Source organism: Mustela nivalis (genome assembly GCF_964662115.1).
Source record: "Mustela nivalis genome assembly, chromosome: 4".
Lineage (NCBI taxonomy): Eukaryota > Metazoa > Chordata > Mammalia > Carnivora > Mustelidae > Mustela > Mustela nivalis.
The window spans coordinates 161,267,064-161,292,087 of NC_139023.1; the positions used below are offsets into that span (position 1 = coordinate 161,267,064).

At 38.6% G+C, this 25,024-nt stretch overlaps 2 protein-coding genes across 4 annotated transcripts in view; both read right to left on the reverse strand.

The window, feature by feature from the left end:
- SORBS3 (sorbin and SH3 domain containing 3) overlaps positions 1-3,426 on the reverse strand; it is a 27,272-nt gene extending 23,846 nt beyond the window's left edge. For both annotated transcript variants that reach the window (XM_082729286.1, XM_082729284.1), the window contains exon 1: positions 3,339-3,426. The gene's annotated coding sequence lies outside the window, so the exon portion shown is untranslated. The remainder of the gene's footprint in view (positions 1-3,338) is intronic.
- The window catches only part of PPP3CC (protein phosphatase 3 catalytic subunit gamma), a 98,701-nt gene continuing 76,439 nt past the window's right edge, over positions 2,763-25,024 (reverse strand). The window contains exons 11-14 of one of the 2 annotated variants that reach the window (XM_082729294.1): positions 16,382-16,463; positions 15,455-15,552; positions 9,838-9,867; positions 2,763-8,633 (exon numbers count right to left, since the gene is read on the reverse strand). In XM_082729294.1, coding sequence (XP_082585420.1) covers positions 8,407-8,633; positions 9,838-9,867; positions 15,455-15,552; positions 16,382-16,463 — 437 coding nt within the window. In that variant the 3' untranslated portion in view covers positions 2,763-8,406. The remainder of the gene's footprint in view (positions 8,634-9,837; positions 9,868-15,454; positions 15,553-16,381; positions 16,464-25,024) is intronic. The other variant, XM_082729295.1, reaches the window with a different exon arrangement.

Below are 25,024 nucleotides of genomic sequence, written 5' to 3' on the forward strand. Positions count from 1 at the left end.
AGATGTAGCCAAGAAACAGGTATCTGCTTTTTCACCTTCTCCCTCCAGCCTCAGTTCTACTTGCTGTGGGCCTAAGCCCGAAGACAGCTGGCATGGTTTAGGGATAGGCTGTCCACAGGTGACCTGGCTGTTGTCAACCAAAGAGATTCTTTTCATCCCAATGCACTATCTGCTCTGGTGACTCCCTTATCTAACAGGGACCTCCTTCCCTGTGACTCTTTCCCTGTCCCTGGCACTGCCTTCCGTCAGGGGGCTGCCTCTGCCTTCTCAGAGTCACCTGAGCCATAGTAAACAGAGTTACATAACTGCTCTGTTTTTCTTAGCTATCTGATCCCTGTCAGCAGTATGCCCCACCCCCACCCCCAGGCCCGATCCTCAAGCCTGCCACCTTTTGTTCTGCAATTCTCCCCAGGTGGCACCCATGTCAACACAGATCTGTCCATGCAGATCTCCCCATCCCAGGGGAGATTAGCCAAGAGACTCCCAAGAGATGTGGCTCTTCCTACGGAGCTGGAGAAGGTGGTGCTTGTTCATACAGGAATACAGGTCACTCTGAAAACCAACCTCTGTCACCAAGAAAAAGGATGAATGGAAAAAGCCTTAAGTGGCTTTTTATTGTAAGTGAGCAGAAAATTGTTTTATTTCTCAAATGGAAAAACGGAAGCCAGGGACCCCAGAAGACATACACCCGAACTCTCAATTTCTGGAGCAGTGTATCTAGTACTGGGAGTCTGGCATCTGAATGTCACACTCTGAGATGTGCCCCTGAGCAGCTGAGTGGCTTCCTGGCCCTGCACCGCAGTCCTCCCACAGTAGGCAAAGAAAGGGCATCTGCTATTCCTTCCCTTTTCCTCCACAGGGATGTACTCTGGCATATTCTTTAGTTAGGCTTTGAGCAGGTTTTTAATTTGGCTCTCAGAAGAGTGTTCGCTTTCTGCCAGGGGGACTGAGCAAGCAGATGGAATCGAGTGAAAAGCTATCCACCACAGGTCAGATACGGACTGTGCCTGGCGGCCAGGGTGTGAGTGGACCCTCACGGGAGTGGAGAAAGAGGCTTTCAGGCCTGCCTTGCTCTAGTCTCTCACAGCACACGTGTGATATAACAGGAACCATCTATGTGGGTTCTCGGAGTCAGTCACATCCCAACCCCGGAGGCTGCGACAGAACTCAGCCTTTTGTCCAACTGTCTAGGCTATCTTCAAGGAAGCCTTGACACTGATACCAGCAACTGTTCTGTCTCCTATGGATGAGCAAACGAGCATCATGGGCACATGGCGTGTCTTTGCGAAGAACTGAGCTGGATGAACCTCTTTCAGTTCTCAGGAAAGAAAGAGCAAGTGGCGGTCAGCTCTTTAGAAAGCAGATTTTATGAGGGAAGAATAAATAAGGGATGACCTCAGAGGGAAAATCCAGCCAAGTCAACTCAGCCACAAAGAAGGACACACAGAGCAGGGGCTGGAAAACTAGGTCTGCATCGACCTTCTTTCCTAGTGCAGGTAAACTGAAATAAGGAAGATAAGAGGGTGGATTTGTTGATCGGAGCCCGACCTCATGGTGTCCACTGGCCTCCAAACAAAGAATAACCTTGTCTTCCCACTCCCTGAAGTCTATGACCAGCCTTCTCCTGAACTGCACCAACATCAAAAAGACTGTCTAATTTACCTTTATGTTATTGATCTACTGGACCAAAATTGATTAGTTTCTCTCTAAAACCTGCATGTCATGATAGAAAACCCAGGAAGACCATGTGATGACATACAGCAGGCAAGAAGGTAGGGAGTCAGTCTACATGTGGTGGCAGGTAAACAGGAGTTTGCATTTTAGTTCTTAATTTCTAGGATTTTAAGTAACCTTTTTCACAACTCTGGAAATAAGGGCAAACATTGCCTCATTTTACCGAAGGTTTAGCTGAGGTATAAGGACATTGCTAAGTCAGGACCCTATTTGGATAACAAAGATTCCAAAATGCATACCCAGCTTATCTGAACCTAGAAATCCGGGCTTGTTTTCTGGCCTGTAAACTGCACTGTGGCCCTTGATGGTACTGTGCTTACAGTACAGTTGCCTTACTCAGGCCTGGCAGGGATTCCTGCCAGAATTGGTAAAATGCCTTCATGGATACAGTTATCTACTCCAAGGGCCCTGGGTGCTTCCCCTTCCCTCTGTCCTCCAATTATTTTCCCTTGTGAATCCACAGTGCCCCGTGGTATTTCTACTTTGGGGAGGAATCAAAAGGCTGATCTTACACTTCCCTTTTCTTGTTAGTCTGGCTCCACATTCAATGTCTCTCTGGCTCCTTTTACTTTTCCCAAGATAGAACTCATGCCTGTCTATTATTAGGATCATAAGCAGAGTTATTAAATTACTACAATAAAAATTATCTTTATCTTTTATAAAGACTATATGTTTTCTGGGATGTCTTTCTTCCTTTTCTACAAGTAGTGGCCTCTGCTAGAGAAGGCACAGCAGGAGCTGGGACTTGAGCAGGAGTTAGTGGTGGGCCGAGTGCTGGGAAGGAGGGTGGGACAAGGCAGTACAGGGAGAGGCAACACTGCAGCCCCCAAAGCCTATTTAAAACTAAAGAAAGAGCTGAAGAGGTAAGGGAAAGAGGCCTTTTTTTGTTGTAATGAGATTCCTTTATCAAATACCAGACCAGACATCAAACAGCAGACTTTCCCTTGATTTCTGGAATTATTATTAAATGGGTAAGAGCCAAATGTAAGTGCCTCTACCAGGAAATAAAGGAAATAAAGACACAGGAAGCCAATTAAGTTATCATTTAATTTTAACAGTTTTTTTAAAGGTGACTTCCAATTTACAATAAGAAAGTTTTAACAAGTTAGTTTCTTGAACACAAAAGACTTGTTAATTTCTGCCAATAAATAACATTTCCACCATTTTCTTTAACCTAACCCAAAACACGAAAAAGCAAGTAATCTCTCAGCACAAGCAAATAATCCATCATTCAGAGAAGCCTTTTAAAAAATGACATCATGAGCTAATCTATGTCTGACCACCTCATTTAGGAAGCAAAACCAGAATCCTTTCTTGGAAAATGCCTGCTAACATTTCCACTGGGAAAAAAAATACTATTGGTCACAGTGTATTGAGAAAGGAAAAGTAAGGCGTTCATGACGGCATCTTCGAAAAGGTTCTCTAACAGACCAAAAAACCTGTCTTTCTTGCTGAAAATCAAAATCTGTGGTAAGCTTCCTTCTTATTACAAGCACTTTCAGTTTAACATGCTAAAAAAAAAAAAAGCCCCAAACAAAACCCACAAAACGTTATTTGGAGACAGCTATGTCAAGGGAGTGAAGGGGATCTGGGCAAGAACTTACAGGAAGGCAGTATGCATGGCCCTACGTTAGAGCTGCTCGGAGGGATGGTCCACAGCCATGTCCTTGCTTCTTGATCTTAAACCACCTTGACTTGTCATGAGGGTGTAGAATAGGAGAAGATGCATAACCCTGTCTCAGACAAAGGTGTTATTTAGCAAGTCTTGCTAAGGTTGCTGGGGCGTGAGGCCAAGGCCTCCCGGGAGGGAATATCCTCGCCAGTATCATCTTTACCTTTGTGACTGCATAGATGAAGGCAGCTAAGCCTGGCCCCATTCACTTCGGCTGACTAGACATATGCAGGGCAGACCATGAGTCTCAGAGTAATACAGGTCCCCTCTTTCACACTGTGGCAACGGCACAAAGCTCTACTGTTAACACAGTTCTCTGTACAACTCAAGAGTAACAACCCTTTCTTTCCAACTACACAATTTTCTCTAGACACATCTGCTCTTTCCTGGGAGCATTTCACCCGAGCCGTGCTGAAGAGGGACCACGGCCACACAATGCTTGCAACTACCCTTCAGGTCATCCAGACCCTCCTCTGGCTCCTGTTGGGGCCCCACAGGCTGCCCTTCTAAGAGCAGACTTCAGGAAAGATGTGGACCAGGTGCCAGGCAAGATGGTACCCATCATTATAACCACAAATGATTTAGGAAATTGGAAACTCATTCCCATAACTGGGGCTTTGGGTTTACCTTCCCTCTGAAATTGTTTCTGCCTAGGTATGAAAAGCCGAATAATGCTCTGAAAAAAACTTGGGTTCCACCGTTACTATAACAACCATAGCAAATATTGGGGATTCTAGAATGACATGGGGTCAGAAATAATTTTCAATATAAAAACTGGAGGAAAAAATCTGATAATGAATAGAAAGAAAAACTATAAACTAGGTCATCTGGGATAAGTTCTCCCTAAAATGTAAACTGTTTTATTTACATAAAACAAAGGAGGGTGGAGGGAAGTGATTTTAGCCTTACCTCTTCTGAGAGGCTAGAGACTCTTGAGTAATGACCATGTAAACCCAGCTGCATGTCACATAAGCATGGTTTATAGTATTTTCTTATGAAGACCAGCTACCTCAAATTTTGTTTTAATATTATTTAGAAGATCTATGGGACAAAGACAAGGCTGAAAAGCCCCAAAGTTATCTAATTTTAGAAATCTCACCCTTGCTCCTTAATGACATTAAATAATAATATTCTGTTGGCAAAACAAATAGAAGGATTTTTCTTTTCCTATTTTGAACAGTGTCAGGAAGTCATACCTAAGTTATTAGGATAAGATATCAAATCTTTGCTATTGACAGGAATTTGCCTCACTGAACCACAACTGTTTGTGTAGTAACAGAAAAGGCCATGTAAATATAGACAGAAGGATATGAGAAATACTGATATTCCTGGAGAGTCTGACTTTCCTATCCCTAGGCAAGGAGCCAGATCAAGCCCATCAGAGTGTGATACACAATTTTCACTGTGCCGGTTAGTACCCAGTCAAAAAAGGGCAGTTACGCCAATCAGCAATGTCTGTTCCATAACCAAGTGTGTGCCTTGAGGTTTTAAAGAAAACTGAGGCTGCTTTTGTTTAAGCATTCCATTAAACACACACACACACACACACACACACACACCCCTTGGCTGCTTGGGTTGTTTTTGCTCTAAATATTCAGAACACAGAAATTTTAAAAGTATGTATGTTTTAAGTTTGTGTTAGATGAGTTTTCAAATTTTTATTTAAAAAAACAAAAACCAGTCATCCTGGGTGCCTGGGTGGCTCAGTGGGTTAAGCTTCTGCCTTCAGCTCAGGTCATGATCCCAAGGTCCTGGATTCAGCTCCCCACATCAATCTCTCTGCTCAGCAGGGAGCCTGCTTCCTCCTCTCTCTCTGCCTGCCTCTCTGACTACTTGTGATCTCTGTCTGTCAAATAAATAAATAAAATCTTTTAAAAAATAGACATCCAATCAATTCGAAATTCCCTATGATGTAGATGTAAAACAAAATTAGAAAAACTAGTCCTTGGGAAGTGTCATTTTTTAAAATGATATTTCAGTAAAGTATACAGGTATGCACCATGTCTAAGGAACTGATATATGAAGTGTTTTTCTCCCCCCAGATGGGAGGAGTTGAAGAAAATAAGGTCCCTAGGGACCCTAAAGTAAAGGGGAATAAGAGAAAAGCATTTTTAGTATCTTTAAAACATGCAGGGGGAAGATTTAATAAAACAGAGGAGGCGTTGAGAATGGGGATACTACAGAGCTCTGACATCAGCTAAAATGTTTGAAATGATGGCCTTAGACAAACCTGGAACAGGCAATCAGCCATCCTGGGAGATTAAAACATTCGAAAACATGCTGAAAACCCTCCAATGAGGTCTAAAGTGAAAAACAAGTACTGTTGTCACAATATGTATATCCACATACGGATATATCCACATATCCCCAAGGCTCACACCTTCTGAACCGTCTTGAGTCACAGGTGCAAATACAGATGAAAGTACAGACTGATGGTCTCACTTTCAGAAGCTACATGTACCACATGGAGACACATTTATACACAACTTTCCAAACTCTTGAAACACATACCTCAACTTTCTATAGAACATAAGAAATACCTTTATCTTTAGAATTCAATAGAATTTGAATTTTCAAACCTAACTTCCTTGTTGCTTTATTATAAACTCACTCTGATTTTCTTGCATGACTTCTTACCTCTCTGGCTGATCTTTCCACAGCTCACAGGGCACCTGTAAAATACTTTTTTTTTTTTTCTTTTTGAGTATAGTTGACTCATGTTACATTTCAGATGTATGACTTAGTGATTTGACAAGTTTATATATCATGCTGTTTACCACAAGTGTAGCTACCATCTGCCCCCCCCCCCTTACATCTCTATTATGGTAACATTGACTGTATTTCTTATGCTGTGTCTTTTATTTCCATGACTCATTCATTCATAACTGGAGGCCTGGATTTCCGTCTCACCTTCACCCATTTTGCCCATCCCCCTCCATCTGTCAACCCTCAGATTATTCTCTGTATTTATAGGTCTTTTGCCACACCTCTGTCAAGGAACCTTGCTTTACTGTACAACTCGTTTTTGAGAAGATAATTAAGACATTCATAAATAATAATCCCTTCACTAGACCAGCACTTTCTTGCTTGTAGGATTTTCAGTAACTATTTCACTACTTGTCTGATGACTGAAGCCCTTAAGAGTGGTTTCTACCTGCAGACTATGTAAGTGTAACAGCCTCAGCTAGGAGAAAAGAGAAGGAGAGGAGACTCGCATCCATCAAATCTGTCATGTGGACTGACCTTCATCTTAGGTGAGATTTCCAAAACAGTGGTCCTTTCTACACTGGGGCTGGGGGAAGGAGGTCTGTGAGGCTATCCGGGTGGAGAATTCCCTCTTTGAATATAAAAAAATGATGATCAGTAAAGATACTACTCAAGACTTTGTGTCCCTCCTTTCGTAGGTTTTATTCATGACCCAGTAAGAGGTCTGTTCTCTCTTTCCCCCATACCCTCCCTACCATTTTTTAGAGCAATCCATGCTACCAGATTCCAAGCCCTAAAATACTTTGATCTCTGTCATAAACTGGGAACTGTTAGCAAAAGGTATAGGAAAACAGAGACAGATAGGCTAAATCCTCATTCTTCCAGTGAAATTATACGGGTTTTTTTTTTTTTGGAAAAAGGTTTCTGGTGTCCTTAAAGCTTACTTAACGTAAAGCACTATTGTCAGGATGCTTGCTTCAATTTGCTGGACTCCTACCTCCTAAATTATATTAAGGATTCTGTCAATAAGCACTTTGGTGTAGTATTACCCAGACATGCACAGTCACTGCAAAGTTGACCAATGAGTATTATGACATGGCACCTGTCACCAGACTAAACTAAAAACGGGAGCCCAAGGATCACTGAAATTTCTTTCCCTTGCTAGTTGTTACTTGAAAAACTAAGCTATTCAAAAACTGAATCTGAACACTTGTTTTTGTATTCCAAAATATGCTGACAGAGACTGACATACAGTTTCAACCTAATGAGTGTTTAAAGATGGAGAAACATCACAGGAATTGATATACAATATAGGAAATCCTCATCATCCAATGCCCTTTAGCAAGACTTCCAAATTATAAGGGGATCACTCTACCCTAGTCAGTTTCCATTACCCCTGTTGGTTTTTAAAACACTGACATAGAAAAGCAGAAGGACCACAGGGAGAAGAGACACAAGTGCTGATGCAATCACATAGCAGGACATAAACGCCTCTTACTACCAGGAGTGCTACAGAGGGCATTCGTACAGTATTTAGAAATGTAGCTTCCTTTGCAGTTGGGTACATCACTTGGGCTTCAAAAATGAAAGCAAACTGTTCCAAATGTCCGAAGCTCTAAGGGAAGTTTAAACCCATCATGCCCATGGCTGGAAGAAGAAATTTTGAGTAACTCTAAGAAAATCCCTCACTGCTTTTATTCTGCCTTACTAGAACATAGAACATACTAAAAAGAACTGAGAATTCAGAATAAAGTAGGTTATATGGAAAACATCTCCTTGGCCCTCAAATCACTGGGTTTGGGTTATTCATTTAGAAGTTCTACTCTAATCAAGTTTTCCGTAAGAAGAGAAGTTTTAGCCACTGAAATCTGAGCAATCTTCTTCAACGGCACCCTGTAGACAGGGAAAAGGAAAACACTCTCTTATGTTTGAAACACTATTATTAGTCTGAAATGAAAGATATTACCTTCCAAAAGAACAGGAGAAAAGGCTGGCTAGTTCAAAACCAGGGTGGAGGTTTCCAAGGCCCTTTTATTAGGGGAAGGTCCCCTTTGCAGCACAGAACTTCACATATGTATCAGACAATCAGATCAGTTCTTCAAAAGTAGGAAAAAAAGGGAAAAACAAAACAGATGCACTTTTTCTATATATTAAACATAAATTAAAAACAATTTATAAAATGGTCACCTTTCTTACAGCATAAATGCAGAGTGAATTATGAATGCACCTCCAGGTTTAAGTTGTTAAAGTTGTTTTTGTTTTGTTTTCCAATAAGAAATAAATAAAATTTGTTCTTAAGTTTTGGATCCACCTGTGCCACAGCAGGGCTCTGCGTCATTATTGGCTCTTCTCCCCCTGTCACTCCTGTGTGCAGCACTGGGCTGTGCAGGGCCCACCAATTTCACTGGCCCATCAGGGTACTGGCTGTCTTTTCGTGGTGGCATCCGCTCATTAATTCGGTCCAGACCTCGGGCTTCTTCAAAACTCCGGATCCTGTGCTGAAGTGAAAACCCTCTGATGGCTACAGGAAAACAGGAAAGGGAGGAGCTCGATTAGACAACAAAGCAACAAGCTTGAAGTTTTTTAGCATACAGCAACTTCCTAGAGAAAACCATAGAAGGGTCGGAACACATGTCTGGTGAAGGTAACAGGCAATATTTGACTTGAATCAACCTCACCTGAAGCTACTGCATCTTATGGCAAATAGGGCAGTTGAAACTGTGCAAGTAATTTTCACAGAAGCTCATTATAATTAATCATGGCATAAGTAAACCTGACAAATGGCTAACAAGTTCATTCTGAACCTCAACACATTTGAGTAAGGGTTTCTTATGGGCCTGAAACATGCTTAATGTAAGAGAAAAGGCAACATTGGAATAACAGAACAAGTTGCACAGAGTAGTCAACTTTAGCACAAACAGCGTACTGATCACCAAAAAGATAATAAAAAAATAATAAAAGAGCTCATCTTTTCATTTAGAAGGACAGCTTTTTCTCATGCACAACCAGGAGCTAAATGTAAGTTAAAAGGCATCTAGATAATAGCTTCTGGATATCTTCCTTCTGACTGAACTTTTGTATCACCAAGGAAAGGCATTCCCATTTTGAGCTACCTTACATAACAACACAATTAAATTAATAACACAAGTTTATAAATTCTAATGATTTTCTTCGTCAGATTCCTAGATGACCTGTTACTCAAAATTTGTTTTCAGAGAAACAGAGATAATTTAGCTTGACTTCCTTAGGGCAACCTCAGAAACAAATCAAACTAAATCCTAGTCCACTTTTGCCTCTGCTCTTTTTTTTTTTTTTTAAACCGAAAAGAGTAATTTATTTTTGCCTCTGCTCTTGATATCCTTTAGAACCATTAGATAAAGAGGCTGACCTATTTGAGTTTCTAGTAATCACATAGAAGTCACTTCTATATGGAAGGGCTACAGGATTAAACCACCTGATTCCTCATGACCAGTTGCTTAAGCTTCAGCCATTGCATTAAAACTGACAGAGCCCATAGAGGACTTTAGCTATGGAGAGGGTCATTTACATTAAACAAATACGGGATACAAAGGAAACACTTTGTGAGCATGCCTAGAAATATTTATCCCTTTCCTCACTGTTACAGTTCTGGTGATGCAATAATAGACGACTTCAAATGCTGACACAGCTCTTTAAAACTAGTAGACAGACATAAGATCACATCTATCATAGGAATATGGCCATACCTTCCCGGGCCTCTACCGCTTCTACTGTGGCTGTAAGAGGCAGGAGCAGTGGCATGCAAAAATGAAGACAGAAAAAGAGTGAGTAAACCAACAGTATTGCTGCCAGCACAGACAACCCAGGCTCCCACCTCAGCCTATTCCCATCCATAATAAAGGTCAACTAGTTAGAGAAGCAAGTATTACTGTGAAACACTAAATTGGGGGGAAATGTGATGTGGGAGAGTTTCTAATACTTTTAACATTCTGGGTGGTATGGGAACCCTTTTAGCTAATAGCATTTATAGCTAAGACAATGGGTCAGTCAAGCTGACTATAAAAAACCGAAAGTTATGTTGCTTTCCTCATTTTTAAATAGCCAGCTGCTAATGTGCGTTTTGACATTCATGTATCAAAATAACTTGAGTCAAATAATTTAACATTACAACTGTTCTTTAGTTTCTAATAGCTCAGATGGTATTAAATGCACTGTTGCTAGGTCCTACTCAAAACAGTTACTTGAAACTACTTATTGTTCTTAAGGAATTTATGTGGGGTCCAACTGTCCTTTTTAATTACTTAATAAAAAAAGAATGGCCTTTGAATAACAGATTAGCATTTGGAAGGAGAGAAACATGGGTTTTAAGTGAGTGGTTATTTCTTGCCTAGGGGTGGAGTACTAAACTGGCAAAGACATAAAAGTACTCAATACCGGACACAAATTCCTGTACCATCTGGGATAGGAGATCTAGTAAAAGCTGCCATTTCCAACCCATATGGTTTCCATTCACTGTGCAGGAGAGAGCGGGCCAATTATTAAGAGGACTTTTTCCTTTGGTGATGGAAAAGGAAGCAATTTAAAAATTAGTGTCAACAGGTAAACTTCCTTGCATCATCTTTTTAAAGCAGTAAAACCCCTAATACATGAAAAGGTTACAGATTGTTGCAAGAAAGAGGTTATTAGAAGAACGCTCTCAGTTCCTCCAGTACTGATTTTTACAAGTCAGGGAAAAATAATGAACAGGACAGTTTGCTGTTCCTGAGGTTTTGATATCAATAAGAGAGGAAAAACTGGAAGAACTGACAGCTTCCTGTCACAATGTGAAAACTGGAAACTTGGAATCAATTTATCGGGAGTGCTGAAATTTGTCAACCACATGTAGGCCTGTGGTAAAGCAATGTCACACCCTCCCTAATCTCCTCAAATAGAACAAATAAATATTCACAAGAAAAGGTAGTGCCTTCAAACAGTACATCTCTCCTGCTGTTACAAAGTTGAAGAACAAAGCATAGCCTGAAATTTGTATATAGGTTATTGGTCTAATTAGATTTTAAGTGTTATGTGGTGAAATGTGTACTAGTATTACACTGTCTTGGGTCCTTTTGGAATGCTTTTTTGCACTGGGTATAAAGACACCAGCCTGCATTAAGGGGCATTATATATAAGAAAAAGTCTCAAAACCCCCCGAGAAACTGGTTTATTTACATTTAATTTATATTTATATATATATTTTATTTTATTTCTTTACTGAAACATAATTCACATACTATAAAATTCACTTATTTAAAGTGTACAGTTCAATGATCTAATATATTTAGAGCTGTATAACCATCACCACAATCTATAGTTAGAACATTTTCATCACCCTCAAAAGAATGCTATTTACCTCCCTAATCCCTTTCCATTAATCCTAGAGCCAACCAATAATCAACTTTGTCTCTACACATGTGCCTGTTTTGGACATTTCAAATAAATGGAATCGTACCATATGTGATTTTAGTGACTGGCTTCTTTCACTTAGCATGTTTTTGTTTTTTTGTAAAAGATTTTATTTATTTATTTGACAGAGAGTGAGAGAGGGAGCACAGCAGGGGAAGGGGCAGAGGGAGAATTAGGCTTCTTGTTGAGCAGGGAGCCTGACACGGGGCTCTATCCCAGGACCCTGGGATCATGACCTGAGCCAAAGGCAAACCCTTAATGACTGAGCCACCCAAGCTCCCCTCATTTAGCATGTTTTTAAGGTTTAGTCCCGTTGAAGCATGTACCAATACAATACTTCATTCCTTTCTATGACTGAACAGTACGCTACTGTGTGAAGAGCCACCTCATTACGTGATGGACATCTGAGCCATTTCCACTTCTCGGCTCTAAAGAAAAATGTTGAAGTGAGTATCTGTGTACAAGTCTTTGTGTGGATATGTTCTCAGTTTTCTGGGGGTATATAGCTAAAAGTGGAACAGCTGGTCATAAGGTCAACTGCATGTTTAAGCATCTAAGGAACTGTCAAGATTGGTTTCCAAAGTACTGCACCATTTCACATCTCCATCAGCAGGGTGTGAGGGTCCTAATTTCTCTACATTCTCATCAGTACTTGCTACTATCTGACTTTGTGATCACACCCATCCTGGCGGGTGTGAAGTGGTATCTTGTTGTGGTTTGGATCTGTATTTCCCTAAGGTCTAATGATTGAGCAACTTTTCCCATGCTTGTTGGCCACTTGTATGTCTTTGGAAATGCCTATTCAATTTTACCCATTTTTTAATTGGGTTGTCTTTTTATTATTCAATTACAAGGGTTCTTTCTATTTTCTAGATACCAGTTCCTTATCAAACATATGATTTGTAAATATTTCCACCCATCTATGGGCTGCATTGTCTTTTCACTTTCTTGATGATGGTTCCATTTCCAGCACACATGTTAATTTTGATGTAGTCTAATTTATAACTTATTTGTTTTTTATTTTATGGCCTTTGTAAATTTCATTCAGTTCCTGGCAATCTTCTTTATTTCAGTACTAGGGAGCTTGGGAGTAAATTTGTGGCTATCTGTTGGCTTTTTGTTTGTTTGTTTGTTTTCCTTTGTGCTCCAAATTCCAAGCATATTTATTTTTACTTCAATGTGTTATATGTATACTGTAACTTATTCAAATCCCTCTAGAAACAAGGTAAGGCATAAAGGAATATATGCTATAAAGCCATATGGGATATTGTTGGTGGAAAGCTCTCCAAGTAAAGTTACAGGAACAATAAAAGGTCTTTTTTAGCTAATGCTCCAGTTTGCCAATGAACTTGTAGAACTAAAACTCTGATTGGAAAATGACAAATGCACTTTCTGTCAGTCGATAAGAGACATAAAAAGCTCTAAAAAGTTAGCTCCAGCTTAGTTTTATTCTTATGCATTCCTGAAGATGTCTATCAATTTCAAAAGCATCAATAAAAAATTGTATTTGTTTGTAACACTCATATTCCAATTAGGAATGAAGAGAAACTTGGGACTGAGAACAAAAGGCAGACCAAAGACTATACACAAACAAATCTCCAAATAGCATATCCATATAATTCTCCTCCTAATTCATCCCAGATCTGCTCTTTTTCAATGTCCAGACTGAAACAACTTTGTGGATCAGCAAGTTTCCAAAACCTTTCAAGTAAGGACATAGAAGACATTCCCTTTTTCTTCACCCATAGTGTTTCCTACTAATTCCAACCTGCCTTGTCAGAAGTGCTCTCACGGTAACTCACATGACTAATTACCAAAGCAATGGGGGAAGTATTTTGCTCACAAGAAACTGTACATTCATTTGGGAGAAAAAAATTCATCCTCAAATAGTTTACAAATCCTTTCCATGAAACAAAAGAAAATTAGTCATGTACTAGGTGCCTCAGCATAGTAGGCAGCACATCAGTCTCATAACTAGTTATGTACTTCCAAGGAGAAAAATGTTCATTCCTCCTTCTAAATAGTTAAACTCCAATATTCCAGTATTTAATTTGAAAGAGAAGGAGGAATTCAATCCCATAAACAGAAAGGGGGAAAAAGGGCTTATTTCTATTAATCAGTATCAGCAGACTTACCACAAAAAGCAAAGTATTCCTATAAGTAATGAGATGACAAGAAAAAAGAAAAACTTAAATAGAAACAATTTAACAAACCAGGGGCAAAAAAGCAGTGAAACTCTAGTTTAAGGTGCTAATGTTTCAACTGCCATTTTTGTGCCTAGAATTAGTCGTCTTGATTGATTAGAGCTACGTCTATCCTGACAAACATCAATATTTTCATCCCAGGGTTCCATAAAGCCCTATCCTTATAAGACAGTGTCCACACGCTTTTTAGAACTGGCACTCTGCTCTCAGGCAGAGGCAAACACCCTCTCTGAGAAATTCTAACACCCCCAAATAAAACAAGCGTTAAGTGGGGTGCTTGGGTGGCTTAGTCAGTTAAGTGACCAATTCTTGATTTCAGCTCGGGTCATGATCTCAGGGTTGTGAGATCGAGCCCCCTGAGGGCTCCATGCTCAGCAGGGAGTCTGCTTGAGATTTTCTCTCTCTCCCTTGCCCCCAACTCAAGTGCTTGCTTTCTAAAATAAATAAATCTTCTTAAGAAATAATATGTAAGTGAGACATATGTGCACATATCTAAAGCGCACAGCTCTATACATTTTTGTGTATGAATACCCATGTATAACTACTACCCAGACAGCGATATAGAACACTGCCACTACTCCAGAAAGCCCCTCTCTCCTTATGGGTCAATATTTTCTCACCAGAGGAAGTGCCATTCTGACTTCTATTACTGTTTGGCTACTGTACCTATTCTTGAACATATAAATTAGACACTCTGTGCCCTTTTGTGCCTAGCTTTTTTAGTTTACCATAATATTTGTGAGATTCAACCATGTTTTTGCATGAATTCGTGATGTTATTTTTCATTGATGTATAGTATTCCATTGTATATACAGAGAACATTTATCTATTCTACTATTGATGAACATTTGGATTTTTCCTGTTTTGGGCTATTATGAATAAAGTTTTAGTGAACATTCTTATGCAAATCCTTTGGTGGATAGATGTACCTATTCCTCTTCAATATACCAGGTCTGGGATTGCTGGATTATGGGGTAGGATATACACTTTGTTTAACTGCCCAAGAGTTTCCCAAAGTAGTCAAACCAATTCACATGACCACCAGCAATGTATCCAGTTCTATTCACCACAAATTTACCAACACTCGGTATTATTAGACTTTTTAATTTTAGCCATTCTGGCAAATATGTAGTGGTATCTCACTGTGGTTTCAATGTCTATTTCCCAGATGAGTAACTATATTAAGCATATTTCCATATGCTCATTGGACACTTTGATACCCTCTTCTGTGAAGTGCCTGTTAAAATCTTTTGACCATTTAAAAAACTGGTTGTTTCTGCTTTTTTATTGAGTCTATAGTTCTTTACAGATTCTGAATTTAAGCCCTTTGTCAGATATATGTACTGCAAAAAAATCTTCTCTCAGTTAATGGCTTGCCATTTCCTTTCCTAAACATGCATTTTTAGAAATTCTTAGTTTTAATGAAATTTAATTAATTGATTTTTTTTCTTTTAAGGTTAACAGTTTTTGTGTCCTATCTAAGGACTCTACCTACTCCAACACTCTCCATATTTTGTTTGTAAGTTTTATTTTTTCTTTTATATTTAAGTTATAATTAATTTTGAATTAATTTTTGTGTATATAAAGAAGAGTTAAGATTCACTTTCCCCCCACGTGGATATCCAATTGCTCTAGTAACATTTATTGAAAGAAGTCCTGATTTTCAATTTTATGTTGACTGCTGGGATTCCATGAAAGGAGCATTTCTCATACTCACCCGTCTCAATAGTCTGTTTTCCTCCTGAGAGGACACCTAGAGGGAGTGTTCCCGTTGGAGTCAGGCCCTTAAGAGTCAGCACGCTCTCACTCTCTTCTCTGCAAAGGAAGTTGAAAGCCCCGTGTTAATGTCAGGGTGGCTACTGCTCAACAGTTCAAAGATACTAGAAGGGAAGTTAAGAAAAGATGCACAGAGATGGAGGAAAGGTTCTCCTTCTTCCTATCCTCCTTCCCCGACCCAAAGAAAGAGATGTTTTCTCTAAGTATTCCAATTTATTTTTTAAAGATATTTTCTTTATTTATCTGACAGAGATCACAAGTAGGCAGAGAGGCAAGCAGAGAGAGAGGAGGAAGCAGGCTCCCCGCAGAGCAGAGAGCCCGATGTGGGGCTCGATCCCAGGACCCTGGGATCATGACCTGAGCCGAAGGCAGAGGCTTAACCCACTGAGCCACCCAGATGCCCCTAAGTATTCCAATTTTAAGCAACGAGCAGGTTCTTGTTTTTCAATTAGAGGTACTTAATAGCCAGGTACTATTTTAATGCTTTCATTATATCATGCCATTTAACCCTCCTAATAACTGTGTAGGACAGGTCTTGTTATTATCACATATTACAGGCAAGGAAACTGAGGCTCAAAATCATACAGTAAGAAAAGGCTGAGCTAGAATGTGAACACAGGCAACCTGGCTCCAGAAGCCACACTAAATCACTCCATTCATTACATTTAAGCTCATACCAAAGGAATGTATGCCAAAACATTTCTAGTCACTTTAACATAGAGGTCAGATTCAATGTGCACTTAGTTCTGACTCTGAAGACCTATCTAATCATATAAACTCCAATTCTAAAAAACCTGTTCTGAAATCAACTTCTAATCTTCTCTCAAAATGCTTTGCTCCCACACTGTAATGACAGATTTATCCTTACCGCAGAATTGAGAAGACCCGTGCCATCTTCCCAATGGCTCTGATTTTATTCTTGATGACCTCCTTTCGAACTGTAGTGCCTCCTTCAGGAATACAAAGAATCAGTGAGTTAAAAGACTCTGTTAACAGGCTAGTTGTTAAAAATGCAGGATGAAGTATCTTTCTAAGTTAAAGAAATTGTCATTTTAAAAAAGAAATCAAGGCCTAAGCTTGTTTAGACAAACAGAAATCCCAAGAAGTTCTAAGGAGCAAGAGAAAAAAACACCCAGAAGAGGGGAAAAGCAAGATGAAAAAAATGGAGGGGGTCACAACACAGACAGACTGGACGGACCTACAAGAGGAGGGAACTCATCTGTGGTTCTGAAATACAGACACAGCAAAGAATGAAACATACACGAGTCGACAGACAGTCACTAGAGCAAAGATCTCTTCTGAGAATGCTGTGGGCCACCTCAGGATGCGGGGGTTTGGCCTGCCAAATGGCAAGTGATGATTCACACAGTTGTCTTCTGCGGGCAAACAAAACACAGAGCTAGCTCTCCTCAACTTAGTGAGGGCTGCTTTCATTCTATAATCCTCACTTACTCACATGCCAGTGAGTTATTTCCTACCATAGACAACTGTGCAATATAAATTATGATGGTGGGGAAAGTCTTTATAAAGCAACACCAAAAAAGTTACAGAAACATCGTATGGCCTTTTCTCATCTAAGGTTCAGGGAACAGCTCACGCATGAGAAGCCAAGGTCCAGGCATGCACCAGGTGACCACACTCAAAAGTCAGAAAGAGAAACATAGTCTCCCCTTCCTCACCTCTCCAGCTCTCAATATCCTGCAGAATTATATAGCAGGTGCAAAGAAAACATTTACACTAAAACAGAAAAGGGAGGATGGAGAGCCTGTCTGAATCACTCAACGACAACTAAAAAGGTCTAATAAAATTAACAGGTTGTGGTGGGACAGACAGCGAGTATTAAGCTCTTAGCACATTTTAGTCGGATACCTTTCCGATAGCTTGAAATGTAGTGATCTTCAGGGAGAAGAGACACCAAGAAACAAGGAGATGAAGATAGAAATATGGGAAGAGAAATTTAAGTTGACATGGAAGAGAGAAAAAAAATCAAAGTGAAATGCAATGAGAGAAGCTGGCTACTATCTTTATCGGCTCAGAAGAGACATCCTTGGTAGCATGATAGGGTATTAAATTACAGATTTTTTTTGTCAGCAGCTTTCCCATTTCTGTTTTTTTTTTTTTTTTTTAGTATATGTGCTGCCGAAGCGAGCACAGCTTTCCCATTTCTTAAAAGTTTATAGTTTTACATTAATTCACACCTGCTGTCATCCAAAATACCCTATCCCCACAAGTCATGCAAATAAAATTTGACCAAAAAAGAGATATTATTTTGGAAACAAATGGTGCTGAAAACGGAACAAAAACAAAGAGCAAAATGAACAGTCTACAAATCTCTTAATAAAGCTGTATGTTTTTGTTTAATAGAGACACTATCTTCCTGTTTCTTTTTAGAGATATTATATATTATAGTCGTTCCCCTTTTCAGTTTTGTATTTTCTTCAGAATCTCAAGTTCATTCACATTGCTTTTTGCTGTTAGTGTTGCTGATTTTCTAGAAGACTTTCCTGAGGTGGCTGGTAATCCTTAGGGTCTGCCTGTGATTGAGAATGGGGGCCTAGAAGGTTCTCCGAGTTGCTGGATGGACCACTGACTGGCAGGTTTACAGGCAGTCATCAGCATGGGCCTTTGTGAGAGAGTTCTTTTGATCAATATTGAGGATGCACATGGCCACTCAACTCACCACTCAATTCACCTGTTTTGGGCAAGGTATTGATGCCCTCAGTTGTATCCCTAATCCAGGAATTCTTTCAGTGTACAATTTTTTTGGAGATTAGCCTCCAGACCTGGAGAACAGGCAATTGCCCAGTGGCAACTAGGACTGTAACTGCTTTTCATACAGCTTCTGCTCAGACGACTTACAGCTCAGTGACCATCTCCCTCCTCCCACCAACCCACAGTTCCCAATTCTAGAAACTGCTACTATCCATTCCTTTGCTTTCTGAGAATTCTGTGCTGGAACTCAGCATTCCCTCTTACTTTAGCTTTCTGGAATCAGCCAAGTGAGGAACATTACTTTGTCTTCCGGCTTCTAAAAATTCCTGCAACAATCTTGTTCATGTAGGTAACTTTTAAATCTTTTTATTGTCAAGTATGAGAAACATAAAACTACACAATACAAATGTATAATGTCTCTCACTTCCCAAAGAAAATCATCCTCTTGACTTTTACTAAAATCACTTCCTTGCTGCTCTTTATAGTTTTACCATGTAAGCATGTGTGAATCCACAAGCATTATGGTTTTAAATGTTTTTGAATGCTATGTAATTAGAACAATCAAATATATATTTCTGTGCCTGGCTTCTTTTGCTCAAGATTATGTTTGTGTTTTGCCTATTGTAGTTCACTGTCATTACTGTATACAATTCTGCTATGTATACATATGCCATAATTTATCCTTTTTACTGTCAGTGGTCATTTGATCTGATTCCAATTTTTGGATACTGAGAATTTGACTGCTATGACTATTTCTATGCATTTTTCTTCGCTGCCATTTCTGTGACGTATATTCCTATAATTAGAATGCTCAGTTATGGGGCGCCTGGGTGGCTCAGTCAGTTAAGCATCTGCCTTTGACTCGGGTCATGATCCCAGGGTCCTAGGATTGAGCCCCATGTCAGGCTCTCTGCTCAGCAGGGAGCCTGCTTCTCCCTCTCCCTGCCTGTGCTCTCTTTCTCTAATAAATAAATAAATAAATAAATCTTTTTAAAAAATGAATGCTCAGTTATTATGTAGATGTTCAACTCTGGACAACAGTTTGGAATTATCTATTAAAGTGGACATACTAATTTATATTTCCTGTTGCTACACACCCAGGTCAGCATTTGGTGTTCTCGCTAATTCATCTTCAATTTTAGCCAATCTGGTCGGTATATAGAATCATTCATTGTGGTTTTAATTTCATTTTCACAATTACTAATGTGAATGAACATCCTGTCATATCTTTACAGGCCATTTTGATATTCTCTTTTGTGAAGTGCTTGTTCAAGTCTCATCTAACTGACCAGCAGTTCTTTATACATTCTGCAAGTGAGCGGATTTTTTATTGATTATGTTGCAAATACGCTCCCCCCACTCTGTACCCTGTCTTTTCACACTCTTAAATGGGTCTTTTGATAAATATAAGCTCTTGTTTAACATAGTCCAACTTATGAATAGTTTCCTGTATCCTAAGTGCTTTTTGTATCCTGGTTAAGAAATTGTTCTCTACCCCAAGGTCATGAAGATATTCTACATTATAAATCCTGTAAGTTTTTACTGTTTTACCTTTCATATTTGAATGTATTAATCCATCTGGAAATTATTTGGGCATCGGTAGAAATTAATTCTCATTATTTTCTTAATATCTATAGGGTCTGATGTCTCCACTTTTTGGCACTACCATTGGTTATTTTTGTCTTATTTGGTAAATCTTACCAGGGATTTATCGATTTTATTAGTCTTTTAAAAGAGCACATTTTGGTATTACTACATCTGTATTTTTTTCCTATTTTGTAACTAATATTCTCAATTTTTTATTTCATTTCATCTATTTTCTTTAGGTCTAAAGTACTATTTATCCTTTTGTCAACTTTTTGAGATGGATGCTGATTTTCTGCCTTTCTTCTTTTCCAGAATATTCTTTTTTTTTTTTTTTTAAAGATTTATCCATTTGACAGAGAGAAAGCACAAATAGGCAGAGGGAGAGAGAAAGAGAGAGAGAGAGCAGGCTCCCCTGTTCAGCAGGCTCCCTGCTGAACAGAGAGCCCAATGCGGTGCTCTTGATCCCAGGACCCTGAGACCATGACCTGTGCTGAAGGCAGAGGCTTAACCCACTGAGTCACACAGGCGCCCCTTTTCCAGAATATTTAAAGCTATAAATTTTCCTCTAAGCATAGCTTTAGATACATCCACCAACTTTTGTTTTTTTCCCCCCAAGTTTAAGTCAATTGGTATTTAAGAACTGATTTTATACCACAAGATGTGGTATAAAGGTGAACTAAATTTACAATTTAATTTATTCATGGAAACTGCCTTCAAAATACATTGCAACTAAGCTGTATATAAGATTTTATATGCATTTTGGAAGACATCACACAGAAGCAGCTGTTTTGCCAATAGATTTGGCCACTTTCACATTGCTCTTAGTCAGTCCACCACAAGTATGCAAGGTGAGAGAGTTATCTGGACCTTACTGTGTACACTGAACCATTCTGGGTGATGATTCATCTTCTCTGCTTGTAGAGTGACTCAGGACATGAAGCCAAATGCCTGATTATAATTTTTTAAGCACTCTTTGTAGACAGCATCTCTTTTACTTAACTCTGACCATCCTGTTACTTTAAGATCAAGTACAACTTAAATATTCTCAGAAGACAGCAGAAGCTGTCAACCACTAAGCATCTGCTAACATGGCCACAAGGTTCAGCCTCCAGCCCTAGGCCCAGGCCTGCCTGCTTGCTGCCTGTCCTCAAACTTTAATATGTACTACTTTTTGTTTTTACTCAGCTCAAAATATTTTCAGATTTTCAATGTGTTTTGTTATTTGACTCATGGGCTATCAAGTGTGTGTGTGTGTGTGTGTGTGTGTGTGTGTGTACATACACCTTTTTTTTTTTTTTCTTTTAAGGTAAGCTGTAGCCCCAATGTGGGGCTTGAACTCATAACCCTGAGAACAAGAGCCATGTGTTTTACCAACAGAGTCCTCCTGCCGCTCCTATCAAGTGTGTGTGTGTATGTATATACACGTGAAATTTTATTTTATTCTTTTCTTAAAATTTTTTTAAAAGATTTTATTCATTCATTTGACAGAGAGAGACACAGCAAGAGAGGGAACACAAGCAGGGGGAGTGGGAAAGGGAGAAGCAGGCCTCTTACTGAAAAAGAAACCTGACATGGGGCTCGATCCCAAGGGCCCTGGGATCATGACCCAAGCCGAAGGCAGACAGTCCAACTGAGCCACCCAGGCACTCCTGAAATTTTATTTTTAAAATTTACTTATTTTAGAGAGAGACGGAGGGAAAGAGTGTGAGTGGGGAGAGGGGCAGAGGGAGAGAATCTCAAGTAGACTACTTGCTGAGTGTGGAGCCTGACTGGAGCTTGATCTCACAACCCATGAAATCATGATCTGAGCCAAAATCACGAGTCAGAGGCTTAACTGACTGAGCTACCCAGCCGCCCCAAGTCCCCTAAAAATATGAGGATGTTCTAGATTATCTTTTTGTTACTGATTTATGTATTAACTGCATATGGTCAAAGAACATAGTCATTACGATTTTAAATACTTTGACATCTTAAATTTGCTTTTAGCTCAGTATTTGGCCGATTTTTGTAAATGTTATGTGGGTTTAAAAAGGTATATTCAGCACCTGTTGGATGCAGCATTCTTTGTATGTACATTAGGTCAAGTTCATTAATTATAGTATAATTTTCTACAGTCTTCCTAATTTTGTTTGTCTGCTTGATCCATCAATTACTGAGAGATTATTTGTTAAATTATCCCACCATCATTTTGAATATTTTTACTTTCCATTGCACTTCTGTTATTTTTTTGCTTGATATATTATGAAGTCATCTTATTAACTGCATATACACATAAAATTGTTACATTTTATTTTTTAGTTTCTACTTCATGTAATATTTATCTAAAACAACTTTTCTCTGGTTGGTGTTTGCATTATCTATTCATTCTTCTCCTTTTATTTACAAACTTTCTGTATCCTTATGTTGTGATCTGTCTCTTATAAAACATAAAGTTTAAAAATCCTACTTGACAATTTGTCTTTTAAACATTAACATTTAATAAAATTTCTGAAATATTCTTAATGATAATTTATTCTATTTGTCTTATTGTTATATGTACCTTCCTTCCTTTCTTGCCTTCTTGTGGGTTATTTTTTATCATTCCATTTTTTTCTATAATTTAAAAGTCACAAACTTAAAAAACTCTTTTTTCTTGAAGGAAACTCTAGATTACAACATATATCTCTTACTTACCAAAATTTAATTTTTTAAAAAGATTTTTAATTTATTTTTAATTTTTATTTATTTATTTGACAGAGATCACCTGAGCCACCTAGGTGCCCCCAAATTTAATTTTTTTCAATTTATTTTCTAGGTTTATTTATTTACTTAAGTAATCACTACACCTAATCTGGGGCTTGAACTTAGAACCCCAAGATCAATAGTCACATGCTCTTCCATCTGAGCTGGTGAGGAATGCCCCCTCCCCACCCAGTGTAATGTTAACAATTACTTTCCTCTTCTTTCCAGATAATGCAGCCCTCACATAGTTTATTTATCCCACTACCAATTATTATTGTCTTATGTTTTAATTCTTTCTTTAAAACCTAATAAAACATTATTATTGTTGTGTAATACAATTTACATTCGACTTACCAACATATTTTCTACTATTTTTACTCTTTATTTCTTCTTGAATCTCTAAGCTTCCATTTGGTATATTCCTCTTGAATAATATTTTTTAAAATTTCACTCAGAGGACACCTGGGTGGCTAAGTCAGTGAAGCGTCTGCCTTGGCTCAGGTGGTGATCCCAGGGTCCTGAAAACAAGCCCCACATCAGGCTCCCTGCTCAGTGGGGGAGCCAGCATCTCCCTCTCCCTCTGCCCGCTGCTCCCCCCACTTGTGTGCTCTGTCAAATAAATAAGTAAAAATTGTTAAAATAAAATAAAATTTCACTTAGTGTGGGTCTCTTGGTAATTCTTTAAGTAAATTTTTTAAGGGTGGGGTATCTGAAAAATGCTTATTTTCTCTTCACTCTTGAAAGATATTCCTGCTAGGTATGAAACTCTAGGTTACCAATTATTATCTTCCAGTGCTTTGAATATGTTATTCCATTTTTCTTGCTTCTTCGTCAGTTTAATTGGTCTCTTTTGAAAGTAATCTCTTTTTTTTCTGGTTGCTTTAAGATTTTTTTTTTGTCATCTGAAGCATTTTTACTATGATGTACTCAGGATTTTTCTTTATATTCATTCTGCATTGGTTTACAGGGCTTTTTCAATCTGTGGCTTAATGTCTTGTCAATTTTATAAAATTTTTAACCATTATTTCCTCAAACAATTATTCTATCCCATTCTATCTGTGGGACTCCACACACACAGATGATAAGCCTACTCACTGTATCCTCTGTCTCTTAGGCCTTTTTTGGTATTTTATTTTTTCTTTTCATGATTTGTTCTAGATTGGTTTTTTTCTGACCTATTGTGTAGTTCATTTATTCTCTGTTTAGCATTACTGAATCTGTTAGTTCATCTTTCACAATTTAAAATTTTATTTTACTTTTAGGGAGCCTAGTGGCTCAGTGGGTTAAAATTTTATTTTACTTTTCATTTCTAGCATTTTCTTTTGATGCTTTATCAACTCTGTTTTTATAATTCACAATTTTCTGCCAAAATTTTCAATCTAGTTTTTTATGTTCTCAAACACAGTAAGCATTGTTTTGGTTTGGTTTTTAGCATAGCTATTTTAAAGTTCAGTCTGATAAAGCCAATGTCTGGATAACCTGGCATTAGTTTTTATTTTTTGCTATTTCTACTGGTTCTCATTCATGTTGTTGAATCTCATCTGCCTAGTTATTTTTGATTGTGAGTCACATATTATATTTGAAAGACTATATGCAGTAATTTAAAGTCCTACACAATGTTATCTTAATATAGAGAGGTTTGCTTTTGCTAGGTAGGTGCCTAGCAAAATTTAAATTTTATTTAAATTTCATGGATTGAAATGATGTAAAGGTAGGTTGTAGTGCCTTTTAGGGCTATTTTATTTCCAGTTTACCCTTACTCTTACATAGATGAAATCTTCTGTGGTCCCCAACCAAGAAGCAGAAACTTATCAGCCCTCACATCAGCCTTGGCAAACCATGAGCCCTAACTTTTTAAGAGGCTCCATGCCCAGGATGGAGCCCAACACATGCCTTGAACTCACAACCCCGAGATCAAGACCTAAGCTGAGATCCAGAGTTGGATGCCCAACTTAGCCATCCAGAAACCCCAAGCCCTAACTTTTTAGCTTCTATCAAAAGGGCTGCTCAGCCTCTTAGTCCCTTCTTTTGAAATTCATGAATATCTCTAGGAGAGAAATAGTCGCAAATTTTGGGTTTACCTCTCTAGATTTTTTTCCAGATCTCAATTGGTAATTATTTTGTTAGCTTTCTGAATGCCTCTAAACCAAATTTTTGAATATTGTGTCTAGCCTTTACAGTTATCTTAAGTCAGGGTTGATTCAAACTATCTAGTATGGCATTATTAAAGTGGAAATCCTTAGTTTATATCACTGAAACCAAAATTGTATTGTGGTTTTAGTGTAGTTTCAGAATGGAATGGTAGAAGTATGTTCAATTCACCATCATAACCTAAAAAGTTATTCTTCATTTCCTTTCAGAAAAGAAAATTAAAAAACATGTATCAGCTGATATCTACACACCCTGTAAAAAATGGGAATGAAAGGATTCTATTTGTTTACTTTTGTACTTAACAGAGTATCTAGTACATTTTCCATATTAGCACTGAAAG